This window comes from Oncorhynchus keta, chromosome 32, assembly GCF_023373465.1.
Source record: "Oncorhynchus keta strain PuntledgeMale-10-30-2019 chromosome 32, Oket_V2, whole genome shotgun sequence".
NCBI classification, from domain to species: Eukaryota; Metazoa; Chordata; class Actinopteri; order Salmoniformes; family Salmonidae; genus Oncorhynchus; species Oncorhynchus keta.
This window is the reverse complement of record NC_068452.1, coordinates 19519461-19537039: the sequence shown is the minus strand read 5'-3', so window position 1 is coordinate 19537039 and position 17579 is coordinate 19519461. Positions and strand designations below refer to the sequence as shown.

The window sequence follows — 17579 nt, the reverse complement described above, 5'->3', positions numbered from 1 at the left end:
AAATTCTTTGGTTTGCCTATTTTTTATTCAGGGGGTTAATGTGTTTGGCAGGTTGAGTGATGGCAAAATGATATCCCTGCTGATGACACAGACAGGCTGACAGAGACTTAACATTTTAACATGGTGTGTCTTTGAGTGCGCATGTACTTAACTCTCTTACTGTATTTTACCTCTGTTTGCCTGACTGGATGGATATATTTAATGTCATGTATTCCCCCCTCCAGCTGATGTGAAGACAGACGACAGAGCCAAGATGAGTGTGGCGGACAAGATGTCTTTGTTTAAAGTAAGCACGCCCATCTAGCTCAGCCTTTGCTGTGAAACAGGACCCTCTCCCAGGACCCCCCTCCTGTTCCCTTGTACCATGTTGTCCGTCTCCATGCCTGATCACAAAAGGTCATCACCATGGAGACCAGGGGGGCTACACAGGGCTTATGTCTCAAACAGCACATCAACAGACACAACAGAGCCCATGTTGAGCAAGAGAGAGAGAGACAGAGAGAGAGTGAGAGAGAGAGAGATCTCATGTACCAGTCCTGGCGGCTGCTCACCAGTCACGGACCAACGCATGATGAGCCAGCAGGCTGAGCTGAGCATGCAGAACTGAAAACACTGAGCTAATGTTGAGGAGTATGAATGGCCAAACAGGTGCTGCTCTCGGATTCAGACAGGGCCTTGTATAATAGTACTGTACTAATATATCAGGAAGCCAGACCACAGAGAACCCTTCTGTTCTTAGTTTACTCCCATTGGTCAATGTTTTATTGTTTATGTAGCCGTTGGCAGCCTGTCGAAACCTAGGTGAAAAGTAGCCAGGGACTATCAAGCCATGAACAGGGATTAACAGGTGGTAATAATTAGCCCCCTAGCTCCTGTCAGGCTGTCTGGTGGAGGGGGAGGGAGGGCCAGGAGGGAGGGGACTGAGGGGAGGGCCAGGGAGGTAACAGTACACTGCTGAGGGAGCTCTGGTTACACTGTGACCTGCAGGCCTCGCATTCTATCCCTCTCCTCTACCTTCTTACATAGGCCACCCACAGCACCTTACAGATCCCTGGTTTATTCACCAGCTATCCGACCGCTGCCTACAGTACTGCACCGCCATTCACATGCCAGGAAAGGGAGAGACTTTCAATGAAAGAGATGGAAAAAAGGAGAGGACATTTTTTGTCATTTCTCAGTCATTTCAACCATTATATGCTCTGTTTGATCTAAGTGTTGATTATACACCTGCGGCAAAGGCATTATTGTGCAACATGTCATGGTCAGATATTACATATCAATTATCAACATAAATGTTATGAATGGCTTTTTCTCTCTCTTCTCCCTATTTCTCTCTGTGGCAGGAGCTAGAGAAGACAGCAGCCCCTGAGGCCTCCTCCTTTCTGAAGCCTCGCTCTGGCAGCGCCACGTATGAACGCAGAGGACGCCGCGGCAACGAGCACCGCTCACTCACTCAGCCAATTACCTGTGAGGAGGTGGTGGTGGCCACCAGGTGAGCAGGGTCAAGGGTCACACCTCGGTGGTTAATGGACAAGGATATATTGTATCGGTTGGCAGTGAGGTGTATGTGAGACCGTATGCAAAAAAACATTGGCCTCTCAGATATCAAAATTCCTTGCCCCAGAGGCTTGTGGAATCCACATGGAAGGCAGGTTATGAGATCATAACTGATTAAACTTGTGATACGGTTTATGGTATACGGTTTATAAGACCTTTTGGTATGATACCTCTTAGATGTAAACTCCCCTAAAGAGGGGACTAGCGTGCTTTTGGTACCAGTTCCGACCAACATAGTTGCTTATAAATCGATGTGTGGACACCGTAGATCGAAATGGCTTGCATTCAGCAGTAGCCCTAGTCCTCTTCTGTGTCTCAGGCTGTGACATCACTTGAAGCTGGGATGTCCCGCCTACCATTTAATTCGCTCTTACGACGGTCCATCAACTCCTGGCTGAACACATCACAGCCACTGACAAAGCATATGCCTGCAATCCTTTAGATCCTAGCGCAGCAGGAGAGCGTGGGTTCGTCGCTCTAGCACATTCAGATGTCGATTTATAGCCAATTTTTATCAAAGTAATCGAAAATAATTCATAGATTTGAAACAAAAAACACTTTCTGTTTGTCATAGATGGACAATATTAATATGAGATGAAAGGCGATTTCATAACGAGTTCAGGAAGCCAAGCTAGAACCCTGTGTGATGTCCAGAAAGGTGGAGGCAGATTATTTAATCAAGAGAAACCTTAAGAAAATATGTCAAACATACAAATATGTGTTTTACAGATACAAGGAAGGTGAAATCTTACAGTTAGTCATTTTGCAATTTGATTGTACTATATTCAGAAAGCATATAATATTTTCAAGCCCTATTCATACAGATTTGTCGAATAGATAATACATCATATACAATATTTCATGTTTTTTACTGTGTACTTGGGTTTGTGTCCTCAAAAGTGACTGCTCCTCAGGAATCTATACCTATCTTTACCAGTAAGGTGAGATTTGAATCTTTCTCGCAGTCTAAACATTACTAGGTATTGTTTATGACCTTCTTATGATAAAATACAATTTTGAGTATGTCTATTCAGGCAGAAATCTACATTTTGCCATTACATTTAACAGGATAAAGGTTGCAAATATCTCACATTGTGTTCCACAGTTCCTGTCAGTCCGCATTTGAATTAACAGGGCTGTTTCTCTATTTGAACTATTCTTCCATGGCTTCCATTCACCATCCTTCTTCTCCTACCTATCTACCCCAGCAGCACCCCCCAGCCAGCAGAGTCAGGCGAGGCCCAGGCTGTGCAGGCCGAGGCGGAGGCGGTGGAGGACGATGAGAACAGTAAGCTGACTATGAGCGAGAAGCTGGCTCTGTTCAACAAGCTGTCCCTGCCAGGGAACCAGGGGGATGCCACTCCCCATGCCCCCCCAGAGAGACGCAGGCAGAAGGGGGCACGCTACCGCACACAGCCCATCACCGTGGAGGAGGTCAGCCTGGTGAGTGGGTGTGGGACCAAGAAAGACAGCCTTAGAGGAGTGGAAGAGGGAATATTTGAGATGACATTAGCAATTGTGTGTCTTTCTTTAACTGAGAAATGCGGATTGTGTGTGTGTGTGTGTGTGTGTGTGTGTGTGTGTGTGTGTGTGTGTGTGTGTGTGTGTGTGTGTGTGTGTGTGTGTGTGTGTGTGTGTGTGTGTGTGTGTGTGTGTGTGTGTGTGTGTGTGTGTGTGTACTGGATGTTGATGTGAGCATGAGTAGGTGTATGTACCCCAAATTGAATGTCACACGGAGCCTCTAACTGTTCTGAGCACTGGAATGATCAATATATTTATTTGATCAGTATCAAACCAATGTCGACCATATCACTGTCCAGAGGATAACACTACACTAGTGCCCAATTCAATCACACTTAAACTAGACAGGTCCAAAATGATGACTCAGAAATATGTAGTAACCTCTTAGCTTTCATACCAATTTACACTATTGTGATGAGTAGAATCTATCATCTCCATGTCTCTGACAGTATTCTCCTCGCTTTGTCCTCCCTCAGCTCCAGAAAGGCCCCATCCAGCTGCCCCCACTGCGCCTGTCCCCCACCCTCGCCGACCGGCAGCGGGAGCAGTCCGTCAACCTGAGGCCCAGTGAGGTGCACCAGGCCCAGCCTCGACCCGGGGCCGACGTGGAGCCTAACACAGGACCTGACCCGTCCCAGCAGCACAGGGACTCTGAGCCAGGAGAGATCAAAGGCATCCCGAGGAAGAGCCCCTCTGGAGGACCAGAATGGGACCGAGACGGAGACACTATGAGGGAGGGCAGACAGCAGGACCAGAATGGAGGAGGGGGGAGGGGGAATGGGGTGGAGGAGAGGAGGGCAGAGAGACATGATAACGTACCAGTGCCTCGTAGAGAGAGACCAGCCTCCTCGGCCCCCTGGAGACAGAGGAACAGGAACCGGAGGGAGACGGTGGCCGTGTGTAGCCCAGCCAGGCCCTCCTCAGAGCAGGGTCACACCCAGGAGGAGAGGCGGATGCACCCCCCGGGGAACACCACTGGGAGAGACAGGTACACGATTAACACAAGAGCTAACACACAGGCCTTTTAAATGACGTGTCTGTGCGTGAACGCTGCTGGAATGTTGTAACCCTGAGCGTGTATTGAAATGTGTGTGCTGCAGGAGGGAGCACACACATTGCTTAGTGGGGCCTAGTGGTTAGAGCGTTGGACTAGTAACCGGAAGGTTGCGAGTTCAAGCCCCAGAGCTGACAAGGTACAAATCTGTCGTTCTGCCCCTGAACAGGCAGTTAACCCACTGTTCCCAGGCCGTCATTGAAAATAAGAATATGTTCTTAACTGACTTGCCTGGTTAAATAAAGGTAAAATTAAAAATAAAAAAAAGTGTCATGGAAGGTTTGTCCTCGTCTTTTCAGGTGTGCGCGTACGCGAGCGAGCGAGCGAGCGAGCGAGCGAGCGAGCGAGTGAGTGAGTGAGTGAGTGAGCACGAGCACAAGAGAGAGATTTGCATTGCTTTTTCCTTAGACCTCCCCTCTGTCTCTGTGCAGGTTGTCAGATGCTTCCAGGGAGGAGGAAGAGGAGGAGAGGGGGAGCAGGGTGAGGAGAGACAGACGCTGACATCACTGATTTGCATTGGAAATCTCACACGGACTGAGCTCATGTGTTTCGGAGCCAGTTGGTTGGCTGTTTATAGTTGATTTGGGTCTGCACTTGTGTTTAGCATCTTGAATATTTAGGCTCAGAATCCCAATGGGGCAAATCCAGTCTTAGCCTGGAAAAGCAGAGCAGCGGACAGCTGTGGACACATCCTTCTCAGTCAGATAGATAGATAGATAGATAGATAGATAGATAGATAGATAGATAGATCCACCACAGGAGGCTCCCAGACAATCCCTAGTCCCCAGGGTCTGTAATACTATGGCTTGGCCCCACTGTAACACTCCACACCAGCCCAGCCCAGCCCAGAGAAAAGGCCCTGTCTTCCACTTGTAGTCTCTAATCCTCGGCGTGGCTCTCTGCAACCAGTCGGGTTTAGTGTAACCTGTCAGTCAGGGAAAGAGGGGAGGATGAGGGTCACCAGGGGACCGATCACAGGGGAGATAAGAGGGGATGCTGTCCGCACGCTGCCCAGAAATGATATCGAAATAGTATATTTATTTAGAGAAAGGTGAAAAAGTTCAAAAGGTGCCGTCGTGCGTGGCCAGGAAGGAGGAATTAGTTAGCTGTTCCTATCTGTTCTTGAAGGTTGAACGGACATGTTGTGTGGGCTGGTTCAGGAAGCCGAGTGCTTAACACGAGAGTTTGTGGTAGTTTTGCCAGTCCACTGGAACCAAAGGAGCATCGTAACATCATAGCAGCTCTACACCAGCCCCATATCTTACTATGGTATGTGTTTGAATGTCATAGCTGCCCTACACCAGCCCTATACCTGACTATGCATTCAATCCCTGAGGGCTAACATGCGTTACTTAGATATGGATGCAGCTCCTGCTGGTGCTAATGTCCAGGAATGGGCTGAATGGCTCTGAATGACATGTTAACAGTTAGACTTAACAGATAGAGAGGCTTCCATGAACACCCTCTTGACCCCATTCGGCCCCCTTAGCTGGACAGTGTTGACACTTCTCTGTGTTGTGTGTATGTGTGTGAGAGAGAGACCTTCATACCTTTTGTGGATGTTTCTCATTGCTCTTCACCCGCTCGTTCTCCTATTTGCCATCTCTTTTTTATGCTATGCTCTCTCCCTCTCACCATATTTTCTTTCTTGGCTTTGCCGACCACACCCCCTCTCTGCTCCAATGCTGCCCCCTTTAGGAAGACGGTGAGATCTCCCACGATGCATCAGCTCTCAACCCTCAGTGCTGGGTAAGCGGAGTGCTGGCTCTGTGGCAGCCTATTTCCCTACATAGTGCACCCTCTTGCCTACAAAACCTCTGTGTTTGGTTATTTCAACCAAACTTATTACCCTGGTTTGTTGACTTATGTTGCTCGTCCAAGTCATATCAAATCTATTCTATTCTGTTCTACCCAATCCTGGGCTTATTCCTTTATCCTCCTCCCCTCCTCCCCCCCTCCCCCCAGGGTGCTGTCTTTTCCTCTGTCTATTCGAACAGTACACCTCAATATGTCATGTGTTACAATCAGGTGAGTGTGTGTGCAAGCACCTGTTCAGGTGCGTGAGTGTGAAGTGTGTCCATTGCACGCCATTGCCCCTCAATAGTCCATTTAAATGTACTTGCTGGAGTGCTGTGATTTGCGTTGTGTTGAGACTGCAGTGAAACATGTTGACGTAGTTCCCCTTCACATGTCCGTTTTTTGTTCTCCCTCCTCAGACCAGCTCTTCCTATGAGGCCCAGGAGGTCTCCTCTCCTACCCAGACCCTCTCTCAGCCCCAATGGAGACAGAAGGTGACCCACACACACACACACACACACGCGCAAAGCCACACACACACATACTGGTAGGTGTCACTGTACGGTCGCTGATCCCTGTCTCTGCCCATGCAGCACGCTAGACCAGTAGAAGAGGAGGAGCTGCCACAGGCGTCTGTGGCTGAGCGCATGAGAACCCTACAGGAGAGTGAGGAGCAGTGGAAGGCCAGAGGGAGAGGGGCCGCCAACGGCTCAGCCCAGTACACTGTGGCCGGACGCATGGCAAAGAGAGGTAAAGGTTTCCCTCTTTCTCTTACTCCTTTTTTTCTTTCTCTCTCTCTCGTTCTCTCTTTCTTTCCCTCACTCAGACCTGTGTGGGATTGTCCCATTGCAGGTTTGGTGTCCCCTGTATCGGACATACACGAGACCCATCCATCTCACACTAAGAGACCCTCCACAGGAGCCACAGCAACTGGAGCCACAGCAACAGCATGCCCATGTGAAGGTAAAAATAACCCATCCACAAAAGAGAAAAGATGTTTGTGTCTGGTTTGTGATTGTAGATCCTCCTCCCTGACCTCTGGTTCTCCTCTCAACAGAGATCTCCAGTCACCCTGGGATGGATGTGGAAGAGGACGCAAAGCTGGACAAACTGGATTCCATTGTGGACAGGCTGAATAGTACGATGATTTGTCCAAACCTCAGATTAAGAGTTGTCTAACCGCTCGTGTCTATTTATTGTCTTACTTCCTGTGTTTTTCTCAGTGATGCTTTGAGCATCCTAATGAAGTGGAAAACCTGTAACTCTCATGTTTTACTCCTCTCCTCCCCCAGCCACTCCCCAGGACACGCCCCTGGAGGTGACCTCAGGGAGGGTGAAGGAGGTCATGACCCCTGATGACCGGGAGACATGTGGTGGTTTCTACAGGGAGGTGTTGCCCCCCTCACCCTCTGCCCTCGCTGCTGGTGCTGGTGCTGCCAATGGAACTGACCTGGAACAGGACCTCAGTGCCCTCTGCCAGACCAACACACCCATGTGAGTTTGTTTGTGTGTGTGTGTGTGTGTGTGTGTGGGAGGAGGGTGTGTGTGTGTGGCTGTGTGTTTGTGTTTACATGTACACTTCTATCTAGTTGTATGATTGTCTTCATTGTGGGTGTTTGTGTCTTAATGCCTCTTTGTGGTGTGTGTGTGTGTGTGTGTGTGTGTGTGTGTGTGTGTGTGTGTGTGTGTGTGTGTGTGTGTGTGTGTGTGTGTGTGCGCGCGCACGCAGGCTGACATCAGAAGTAGCGCAGCACAGGCGGTCGGTGCGTCCATCCCGTAGGACCCAGGGCTCTCGGAACCCTCTGCGTGCTCTGGCGGCCCGCGATGACATCAGACAGGACTTCATGGGAGAGAGAGTCACCATGGCTACCATGAACACTAACAGGACACAAGTGGAGAAGAGTGAGTGACGTTAACATATACCAGAGAGATATCTCTCTTTCTCTATATTTTTCACTCTCTCTCTCTCTCTCTCTCTATCTCTATATTTCATTCTCTCTCTCTCTCTCTCTCTCTCTCTCTCTCTCTCTCTCGCTCTCTCTCTCTCTTTTCTTTTTCAATCTGCTTATATACTGTTTCTGACTTTCCCATCTCTAATTTCTCTGTCCCATGTCTGTCCTACCCCTCAGTGGCCAAGAATTCCAACATGGCTGACTCAACTCTAGCAGGTCTGGCCAGTACAGAGGACTTCAGTAATGTCGATCTGCGTGTTGTCACTTCCACAGAGTCAATGATGTACAACAACAACCTGCCCATCAGCAACCTCATGCTCATTCACATCAAAGGTCGGTACAGATTGTGTGTGTGCGTGCATGTGCATATGATTACGTTTATGAATGTGCATATGTGGATATGTGTGTGGATACAAACTCTCTAATCAACATGTGCGTGTGTTTCCTACGGTGCCAGGTTGGCATCATGTGCAAGTGCGTCTAGTGGAGCCCACAGCCAGGTCTCTGAACAGTGGAGACTGCTTCCTGCTGGTCACACCCACTCACTGCATCCTCTGGAGCGGAGAGTTCGCCAACACAGCAGAGAAAGCCAAGGTACGACTTCGACGCGACACACACATTGTATCACATGCTGACTGTCTACTCTCTATTCCTTGGCTAACTAGATCCCTGGCTTGTATTGTTCATGAGGGATTCCCGTTGGGCGTCTTATTCGTCTGTAATTCAAACCATATATGGTTTTTGAATAATACCATTGAAGTACATTTTACATTTAAACACAATGTGAAGCCACTGATTGTTGCCAGTTATAACTGGTGATGATGTTTCCCTGTCTTCTGCTGTCTCTGTCCAGGCGTCAGAGCTGGCATCGTTGATCCAGACCCAGGGGGATCTGGGCTGCCGGGCCTGTGGGGTCATCCACCTAGAGGAGGGGGTCAATACTGACAACAGCCTGGCCTCTGACTTCTGGAACCTTCTGGGAGGAAAGACACAATACGGAGGTCGGACTAGAACTAGTCACCAACCACTCTGTCACTCAGTAGACTAAACCATAAGAACTGTACAAACTATGTGAAAATCCTATTAAAACAACCAGAACAGCCTTTTAGGTAAGTAAGTCAGTAAGTAAGTAAACTAAGTCAGTCAGTCAGTCAGTAAGTAAACTAAGTCACTCAGTAAGTCAGTCAGTCAGTAAGTAAACTAAGTCAGTCAGTAAGTAAACTAAGTCAGTCAGTAAACTAAGTCAGTAAACTAAGACAGTTAGTAAACTAAGACTGTAAGTCAGTAAACTAAATCAGTCAGTAAGTTAACCAAGTAAGTCAGTAAGTTAGTAAACTAAGTCAGTCAGTAAGTCAGTAAACTAAGTAATCAAGTAAGTCAGTCAGTCAGTAAACTAAGTCACTCAGTCAGTAAATTAAGTTAGTCAGTTAACTAAGTAATTAAGTCAGTCATTCAGTCAGTAAACTAACTAATAAAGTCAGTCAGTCAGTAAGTAAACTAAGTGACTCAGTAAGTAAGTAAGTAACCTAAGTAAGTCAGTAAACTAAGTCAGTCAGTAAACATAAGTAATTAAGTCAGCCATTCAGTCAGTAAACTAACTAATAAAGTCAGTCAGTCAGTAAGTAAACTAAGTCAGTCAGTAAGTCAGTAAACTAAGTCAGTCAGTAAGTCAGTAAACTAAATCAGTCAGTCAGTAAATTAAGTCAGTCAGTCAGTCAGTAAACTAAGTCAGTCAGTAAGTCAGTAAACTAAGTCAGTCAGTAAGTCAGTAAACTAAATCAGTCAGTCAGTAAATTGAGTCAGTCAGTCAGTCAGTAAACTAAGTCGGTCAATCAGTCAGCAAGTAAGAAACCAAGAAAGTAAGTATGCAAGAAACCAGTAAGTGACCATTTGCGTCTGTCTTTGTGTACTGTATGTGTGATTGTATATGTGTGTGTTCCCTGTAGGAGCGGGAGCCCCAGAAGAGGATGAGCTGTATGAGAGTGGGGTGGTGGAGTCTAACTGTTTGTACAGGCTGGTGGAGAACAGACTCGTACCCCATGAGCAGGCCTGGGCAGCCATCCCCACTGTCTCCCTACTGGGACCCACTGAGGTCAGTCCCTCCTTGGATCCCCCTGTGTGTTTCTGTGGCTTCTCATCCATTGCTGCCTTGGTGCTACATATAAATCAATGGGTTTTTAACTCAATACGAAGATTATAAACTGGAATGCCATCTATCAACTTTTGTGTGATTTTCAACACTACAGATAGTATCTGATCTCTGAATAGTTCTCTCTCTCTGCCTCTGTCTCTCTTTGTCTCTGCCTCTCTCTCTGCCTCTGTTTGTTACCCTGTCTCTCTACCAGGCCCTGGTGTTTGACTTTGGCAGCGAGGTTTACCTGTGGCATGGGAAGGATGTTGTCCCTGGCGACAGGAGTGTGACTGTACAGCTGGCCCAGCAGGTGTGGGCTGGTCCCTACGACTACAGCAACTGTAGGGTCAACCCACTGGACCCCACACACTGCAACCCCAGCATACAGCCGTAGGTACACACTACACATAGTAAAATACCTCATTTAAATACATACTGTTGTATTCATTGATACATTATGTGTGTGATTTGTGTACAGGCAAGGTGAAAGACGGCCCGGCTGGGCTCTGTTTGGCTGTGTCTCTGAGCACAAGGAGACAGCCCTCTTCAGGGAGAAGTTTCTGGACTGGTCTGGAGATAAGGAGGAGACCGCTGCAATGGTGGTGGAGGAGGCACAGGTTAGTGAGAGAAAGATCAATTCAAAACGTAATTGTATTTGTCACATGCGCTGAATACAACAGCTGTAGACCTTACCGTGAAATGCTTACTTATCAGCCCTTTAACCAACATGACCTTGTAAGAAAAAAAGGTTAAGAAAATATTGACTAAATAAACAAAAGTAACAATAAAATACTAATAACGAGGCTATGTACAGGGGGTACCGGTCCCGAGTCAATGTGCGAAACACATGACTCAAAGCCAAATAGGACCCATCCTGTACAGATTCAGAGTGACTGTGAGAAAGATGCCTGATCTTCTTTGACCGTATTTCTCCTCTCCCTTCCTCTCTCTCTACTGTGTCTCTCTGTGCAGACTGCCACGCCAGTGTGGCCCCAGCAGAGTCCCCTGCCCCAGCAGCCCCAGCAGCAGTTAGAGTGTGTGTCTCTGTGTGCGTGTGATGCCAAGGCGCTGGTGGCAGGGCAGGGGGTGGCGGTGCCAGGGGACGGGGCGGTCCCTACAGTCCTGGGGGGGGTGGATGTTCAGAGGGGGCATGGTATCGTACCCCTGGAGGACGGGCGGCAGGTGGAGCTGAGCACTGTTGCCGTGGATACCTGGCACATTCAGGAGTTTGAGGACAGCGAGGCCCAGCTGGAGAGCCCAGGCCAGCTACATGAAGGAGACACATACCTGGTCCGCTGGACCTATACTCTCAGCCCAGCGGATCAAAGCGGGGAGCCTGGGAGGGAGTGCTCTGCTGTCTTCATCTGGCAGGGCCGGCACTCCAGTATCAATGGGCGAGGCGCGTCTGCCCTCAGGAGTCATGAGGGAACACAGGTGGGTGGTTCTTCCATCTACCCTCTTAAACCACCCATAGCCTCAGTTAAAACCATAGAATCACATATAGGACATGCAAATTATAGGATGTCTATCGTTAAACCTGCCTAGCATTTCAGAGGCCTGCGTTTAAACCAGTGTTATTGCTGAGAAGGATGCCTTTGGTTGTTGAGTACAGTAGGCTCGTTGACTGATGTTTCTACCTGTGTTGTTGTTGTTGTCCTGTTGAAGGTGATGGTGCCTCAGGGGCAGGAGCCTCCATGTTTTCTTCAGCTTTTCCAGGGAGGTCTGGTCATCCACAAAGGCTGCCGAGCGGACACCACCAACAACACAGGTGGGATATTACCTTGGCTTTACCTCCTCTAATTTAGGTGGGGTGTGTGTCTGGTTGTGTGTCTATGTGTTCTGTGTAGACCTGTGTTCCTAACTGCAATCTCACTATGTCCTGTAGGAGTCTGGCGTCTGTTCTGTGTGCGTGGGGAGCTGCCTGAGGAGGCCAGTCTGTTGGAGGTGGACTGCCGCTGTGGCAGCCTGCGCTCCCGAGGTTCTCTCATACTGCTCAACAGTCAACAGGGGGCGCTCTACCTGTGGCATGGCTGTAAGGTCCACGCCAGCTCCCGGGAGGCAGGCAAGAGGGCTGTGGAGCGACTCACTCAGATGTAAGTCTCACTTCATGGATGTGTTCCTGTGCTTCTGTGTGTATTCATTTGTTGGAATGCAAACAGTATTAATACGTGGGTATGTGTGCTTTCTGCTGTCTGTGTGTTTAGGTGCCCTCCTGAACTGGGCCTCAGCAGTGAAAGCCCTTTGAGGGTGCAGGAAGTGGAGGAAGGGGCGGAGCCTGTGGAGTTTGGGAACGCTATTGGGCAGCAGGACAGGAAGGCCTATGACTGCATGCGACAAGGTACACACCTCTCAGCTCCTGTTCGTACCTGAAGAAAACACACCTTGACAGACAGTGCCGTGAAAAAGTATTTTCCCTTTTTCTAATTGTCTCTACTTTTGCATATTTTTTTATACTGAATGTCATCAGATCTTCAACCAAAAACTAATATTAGATAAAGGGAACCTGAGTGAATAAATAGCACAACAATGACACACTTACTTCATTTATTTCATGAACAAAGTTTTGCAACACCCAATGCCCATGTATTAAAAAGTTATGACCCTTTACACTCAATAACTGGTTTTGCCACATTTAGCTACAATGACTCCAACCAAACGCTTCCTGTAGTTGTGGAACAGTCTCTCACATCGCTGTGGAGGAGCTTTGGCCCGCTCTTCTATGCGGTAACTCGGCAACATTTGTGGGTTTTCAAGCACGAACTGCTCATTTCAAATCCTGCCACAACATCTCAATTGGGATTAGGTCTGGACTAGGCCATTCCAAAATGTCAAATTTGTTGCTTTTTAGCCATTTTCATAATATATATGCCATTTAGCAGACGCTTTTATCCAAAGCGACTTACAGTCATGTGTGCATACATTCTACGTATGGGTGGTCCCGGGAATCGAACCCACTACCCTGGCGTTACAAGCGCCATGCTCTACCAACTGAGCTACAGAAGGACTTATTTTCCCAGTCGGAACTTGTTTATTCCCAATTTCCCAGTTGCCTTGAACTCATGTAGACTTGATTGTGTGTTTTGGATCATTGTCTTGCTGCATGACCCAGCTGCACTTCAGCTTCAGCTCAGAGACTATTAAAGGCAAGACGTCCAGAAACCTGAGTCAGCAAAGCATCCCCAAACCATCACACTACCGCCACCATGCTTGACCGTTGGTATGAGGTTCCTACTGTGGAATGCAGTGTTTGGTTTTCGCCAGGCATAACGGCACCCACGTCATCCAAAAAGTTATACTTTTGAGTCATCTGTCCATAGAACATTCTTCCGAGAGTCTTGCTGATCATCCAGGTGCTTTTTGGCAAAATGTAGTCAACTTTGTGGACGACATTTGTATTTTATTCGGGAACCCCATTAGCTGCTGCCAAGGCAGACCAAACACACCAAAGCACCCACATGACATATATAAAACAGAAGATAAAACAGTGAACTATGTTTGTACTGAGTGAGTTAAAGATAAAACACGACATCATATAACATCCCTACACCACCACATATCCACAACACAAAATGTTCAGTACCACCATACAACAATGTCACAATGTGTGCGTATGCATGGGTCTGTACCTTTTTGTGTGTGTCTCTTCACAGTCCCCGTTGTTCCATAAGGTGTGTTTTTACCCGCTTTTCAAATCTTATTCTACTGCGTGCATCAGATGTGGAATAGAGTTCCCATGCAGTCATTCAGGCCATCCATCGGTGAGCTGTAGCTGAAGTGCAGATGGGTCATGCAGCAAGACAATGATCCAAAGCACACAATCAAGTCTACCTGAAAATGGCTAAAAAGCAACACATTTGAAGTTTTGAAATGGCCTTAGTCAAAGTCCAGACCTAATCCCAGTTGAGATGTTGTGGCAGGACTTGAAACGAGCAGTTCATGCTTAAAAACCCACAAATTTTGCTGAGTTAAAGAAGGTCTGCATGGAAGAGTGGGCCAAAATTCCTCCACAGCGATGTGAAAGACTGATTAACAACTACAGGAAGTATTTGGTTGAAGTCATCGCAGCTAAAGGTGGCACAGCCAGTTATTGAGTGTAAGGGGGCAATTACTTATTCACAGAAAGGAATTGGGTGTTGCATAACTTCGTTCATTAAATATATACAATAAGTATACCATTTTTTTGTTATTTGAAAACTCAGGTTCCCTTTATCTAATATTGGGTTTTGGTAGAAGATCTGATTACATTCAATAATATAATATGCAAAAGTAGAGAAAATGACCGATGGGGCAAATACCTTTTCACGGCACTGTATTTAACGGAATACCTGAAAGTTCAGAATAACCTGAACAGATATCAAAGCCCAAATGTCTTCTTTTTAAATGATGTGGTAGTTAATTTCTTTGCTATCAAATGAGGAGAGACAAACTTATCACACAAGTAAGAGTTGTACTTAAACTAAGTCTTAATTCACCTATTAGTAAGAGAGCAGGTCAATACAACACACACATATAAAGTGAATTGATTGAGTGCTCTACGATAATGATGACTGGTCGACGAATCACCCTCAGATGATTCGTTGAGAGCCTCGAGACAAAAGTACAAAGGTCTTTTTATAGCCAAGATACACCCCCTTCAGGCTACATGACAAACAACAGATGTATGGAATGGGTCACAAGGTTAAGACTAGTATGAAATATACTTAGAATTCACAGCAGACAATATCTCATTCTGTAGAGACCAGGGTCTGTCCCTGGGGTCATCTCCCCCTGGTACCTTATAGAACAGAAACATTAACTCATGCTCTGGAATGCGGTATCACCCAAAGACATCGTAAATCTTCCAGAGGCCCATCCTCAGTACAACACACACAGATGAGAGTTCTAACAACCCCTTATTCTGTTGCATTAAACAACCCTTTGATGCAATTACAGAATTATAACATAATCTTGTCATTTCTGTTTGGACAATGAACACACAAATGACTAATACAGAAGGTATAAAGTAGCTGAACTTCTCTAAGTGCTGAAAGTTTGAGAGGTTGATGTGATGAGATTCTGTGGGTTGTTATCGCTCAGATCCAGGGAAGTATAACTTCACGCCACGCCTCTTCCATCTGAGCACCCATTCCGGAACCTTCCAGGGGGAGGAGCTGCAGAGCCCTGCCCGGTTGCCAGGGGTTGTCATGGCGATGCCCTTTGTCCAGGAGAGCCTGTACTTTGTGCCACAGCCAGGTGAGTGTCTGCTCAATGCCCAAACACACATGTATGCACTCAGGCACTCATAAACAAAACTTCCATTTTTATCACAGGGACTTGAAGTACAAAACACTCACCTAGTATCCCTCCTTTTCTTTCCCTTTCTCACTGTTTCTCTGCCCCTCTCTCTCTCTCCCTCTCTCCCTCTCTCCCTCTCTCTCTAACTCTCTCTCTGGCCCCTCCCTCCCTCTCTCTGTCTCTCTCTCTCTCTCCTCTCTCTCTCTCTCTCTCTCTCTCTCTCTCTCTCTCTCTCTCTCTCTCTCTCTCTCTGGCCCCTCCCTCCCTCACTCTCTCTCTCTCTAACGCTCCCTCTCCTCTCTCTCAATTTGCTTTATTGGCATGACGTAACAATGTACATATTGCCAAAATGTATTTAGGATATTTACAATATTAAAATAAGAAGAATCAAAGTTGTCAACGGAACAACAATAACCAACGGTCAAAATAACCATACATTCAACAATAAAAATAAGCATACAGTTGAGGACATGTTGAGGACATTGATTGGTCTGTCAGACACGGTCCCTCATCTTATTGCAGGCAGCAATGTAGTGCGCTGCCAACCCACAGCTCTCCGCGTCCTCGCCCAACAGGACAGGTAGCCTATTCTCATCAGAGAGGTCTTTGAAACCTTGAATAAGGGTTTTAAATTTGGGGCAATTACACTCTAATTGTTTTACATTTTTTCTAAACATTTTGTCAGGAAATGCAGCTCCGTCTCAGGTTCTGCTGTGGTGCAGTGGTTGCATAGCCTTTCCTCTACAGGGAGCCAGGTTTCCTGTGTCTACCTTTTACAATGACAAGGCTGTGCTCACTGAGCCTGTACTCTGTCAAGGTTTTTCTAAGGTTTTGATCAGTAACCATGGTCAAATAGTTAGCCACGGTGTATTGTCGATTTAGGGCCAGTTTTGTTTTGACTATGTTGTAATTTGTTTTATTCTGATTGATCGGATGTTCCGGTCCTGACTGAGGCTTCAGTGTGTTAGTAGAACAGGTTTGTGAACTCAGGACCAGTTATCTCTAACTCTCTTTCTCTCTCTTTCTCTAATCCCTCCCCAGCCCTGTTCCTTCTGGATAACTGTATGGAGCTGTATCTGTGGCAGGCAGGTGAGCCTGAGGACAGTGAGACCGCTGGCTCAGCCTGTATCCGCTGGGCTAACGAGAGGAGGTGTGCCATGCAGACAGTGCTCCAGTACTGCAAAGGTGAGAGCCAGTAGACAAAGCAAGGCAGCTAATATAATAGTTGATGGTTTAAATCAGGGGTATATACATCTTACCCCACGACTTCCAGAGTACTGCTGGTAATTGCACCCACCTGGTGTCCTAGGTCCAAATCAGTCCTTGATTAGAGGGGAGGAATAAGTAGAGGAAGTGGCTTCGAGGTCCATCTTTTAATCTGAGGTGTTTAGATGGTTGTTGGTCGTTATCAGGAGTGTGTTGGGGATATGCTGTAGTTAGGGGCTAAGTTGTTCTGTGGTTCTGATGGTTTGCGGTGTGTTGTTTTAGAGAGGAACCCAAGGCGCCCCCTTCAGGCCTACCTCATCCAGGACGGAGCAGAACCCCTCACCTTCACCAACGTTTTCCCTCGCTGGGAGAAGAGACCCACACCCACCACGCAGGTACAGGAAAAGAGGACTATTCGTCCTCCTCCTCACAATCACTATCATTATCAATAATAGCATCCGTACGCATCAGTAGCATCATCGGTAATAACTTCACAACAGCAGTAAACCCAGTTCAGTATGATCTGGTTGGGTAAAGACTGCTGTGTCATAGCAACACCACGGTCTTTGTCTTTCAAAGCCAGGTATGTTTTGGATTTAGATATGCTGACTTGTGAACGATGTTGTCCAGGGGGAGGCCGGGCGGGTCAAGCTGACCTTGGTGCAGGACGCCCTGGCCCAGCTCAGTAAGACCCAGTACCCCCTAGAGGAGCTGCTGCAGACCCCTCTGCCAGAGGGAGTGGACCCCCAGCGCCTGGAGATATACCTCTCCGACCACGACTTCCAGGTTGACACACAAAACACGCTAGTCCTGTGCGGCTCAGTTGGTAGAGCATGACCCCCGTCAGGATAGTGGGTTTGATTCTCACTGGGGCCACTCATATGAAAGTGTATGCACGGACTATGTATGCACACTTTGGATACGTTTGTCTGCTGAATGTTATGTACAGTATTATGACGTTATATAAAACAGGGTGCAGCTACACCTGACAGCCACTAGGGCGCACCACTAACGTCTTAATGACGGCTGTGGTCTGATATGGCCAATTGAAATGTCTTCCTGTGGTAGTCTCGAGATGATTAAAAAC

General features: G+C 47.2%; 1 protein-coding gene across 12 annotated transcripts in view; it reads left to right on the top strand.

Moving 5' to 3' along the window:
• The window catches only part of LOC118365229 (supervillin-like), a 31472-nt gene that overhangs the window by 13204 nt on the left and 689 nt on the right, over nucleotides 1–17579 (top strand). For 9 of the 12 annotated variants that reach the window (XM_035747263.2, XM_052490823.1, XM_052490819.1 and 6 more), the window contains 27 exons: nucleotides 225–286; nucleotides 1344–1492; nucleotides 2766–3000; nucleotides 3555–4066; nucleotides 4564–4612; nucleotides 5831–5881; nucleotides 6098–6160; nucleotides 6349–6423; nucleotides 6523–6679; nucleotides 6782–6892; nucleotides 6987–7067; nucleotides 7222–7423; nucleotides 7659–7831; nucleotides 8059–8214; nucleotides 8339–8475; nucleotides 8735–8882; nucleotides 9828–9973; nucleotides 10227–10402; nucleotides 10491–10629; nucleotides 10985–11446; nucleotides 11678–11780; nucleotides 11898–12105; nucleotides 12217–12350; nucleotides 15089–15244; nucleotides 16328–16471; nucleotides 16775–16887; nucleotides 17123–17278. In XM_035747263.2, the coding sequence (XP_035603156.1) occupies nucleotides 225–286; nucleotides 1344–1492; nucleotides 2766–3000; nucleotides 3555–4066; nucleotides 4564–4612; nucleotides 5831–5881; nucleotides 6098–6160; nucleotides 6349–6423; nucleotides 6523–6679; nucleotides 6782–6892; nucleotides 6987–7067; nucleotides 7222–7423; nucleotides 7659–7831; nucleotides 8059–8214; nucleotides 8339–8475; nucleotides 8735–8882; nucleotides 9828–9973; nucleotides 10227–10402; nucleotides 10491–10629; nucleotides 10985–11446; nucleotides 11678–11780; nucleotides 11898–12105; nucleotides 12217–12350; nucleotides 15089–15244; nucleotides 16328–16471; nucleotides 16775–16887; nucleotides 17123–17278 (4298 nt within the window). The remainder of the gene's footprint in view (nucleotides 1–224; nucleotides 287–1343; nucleotides 1493–2765; nucleotides 3001–3554; nucleotides 4067–4563; nucleotides 4613–5830; nucleotides 5882–6097; nucleotides 6161–6348; nucleotides 6424–6522; nucleotides 6680–6781; nucleotides 6893–6986; nucleotides 7068–7221; nucleotides 7424–7658; nucleotides 7832–8058; nucleotides 8215–8338; nucleotides 8476–8734; nucleotides 8883–9827; nucleotides 9974–10226; nucleotides 10403–10490; nucleotides 10630–10984; nucleotides 11447–11677; nucleotides 11781–11897; nucleotides 12106–12216; nucleotides 12351–15088; nucleotides 15245–16327; nucleotides 16472–16774; nucleotides 16888–17122; nucleotides 17279–17579) is intronic. The other 3 variants (XM_052490820.1, XM_052490821.1, XM_052490822.1) reach the window with 3 other exon arrangements.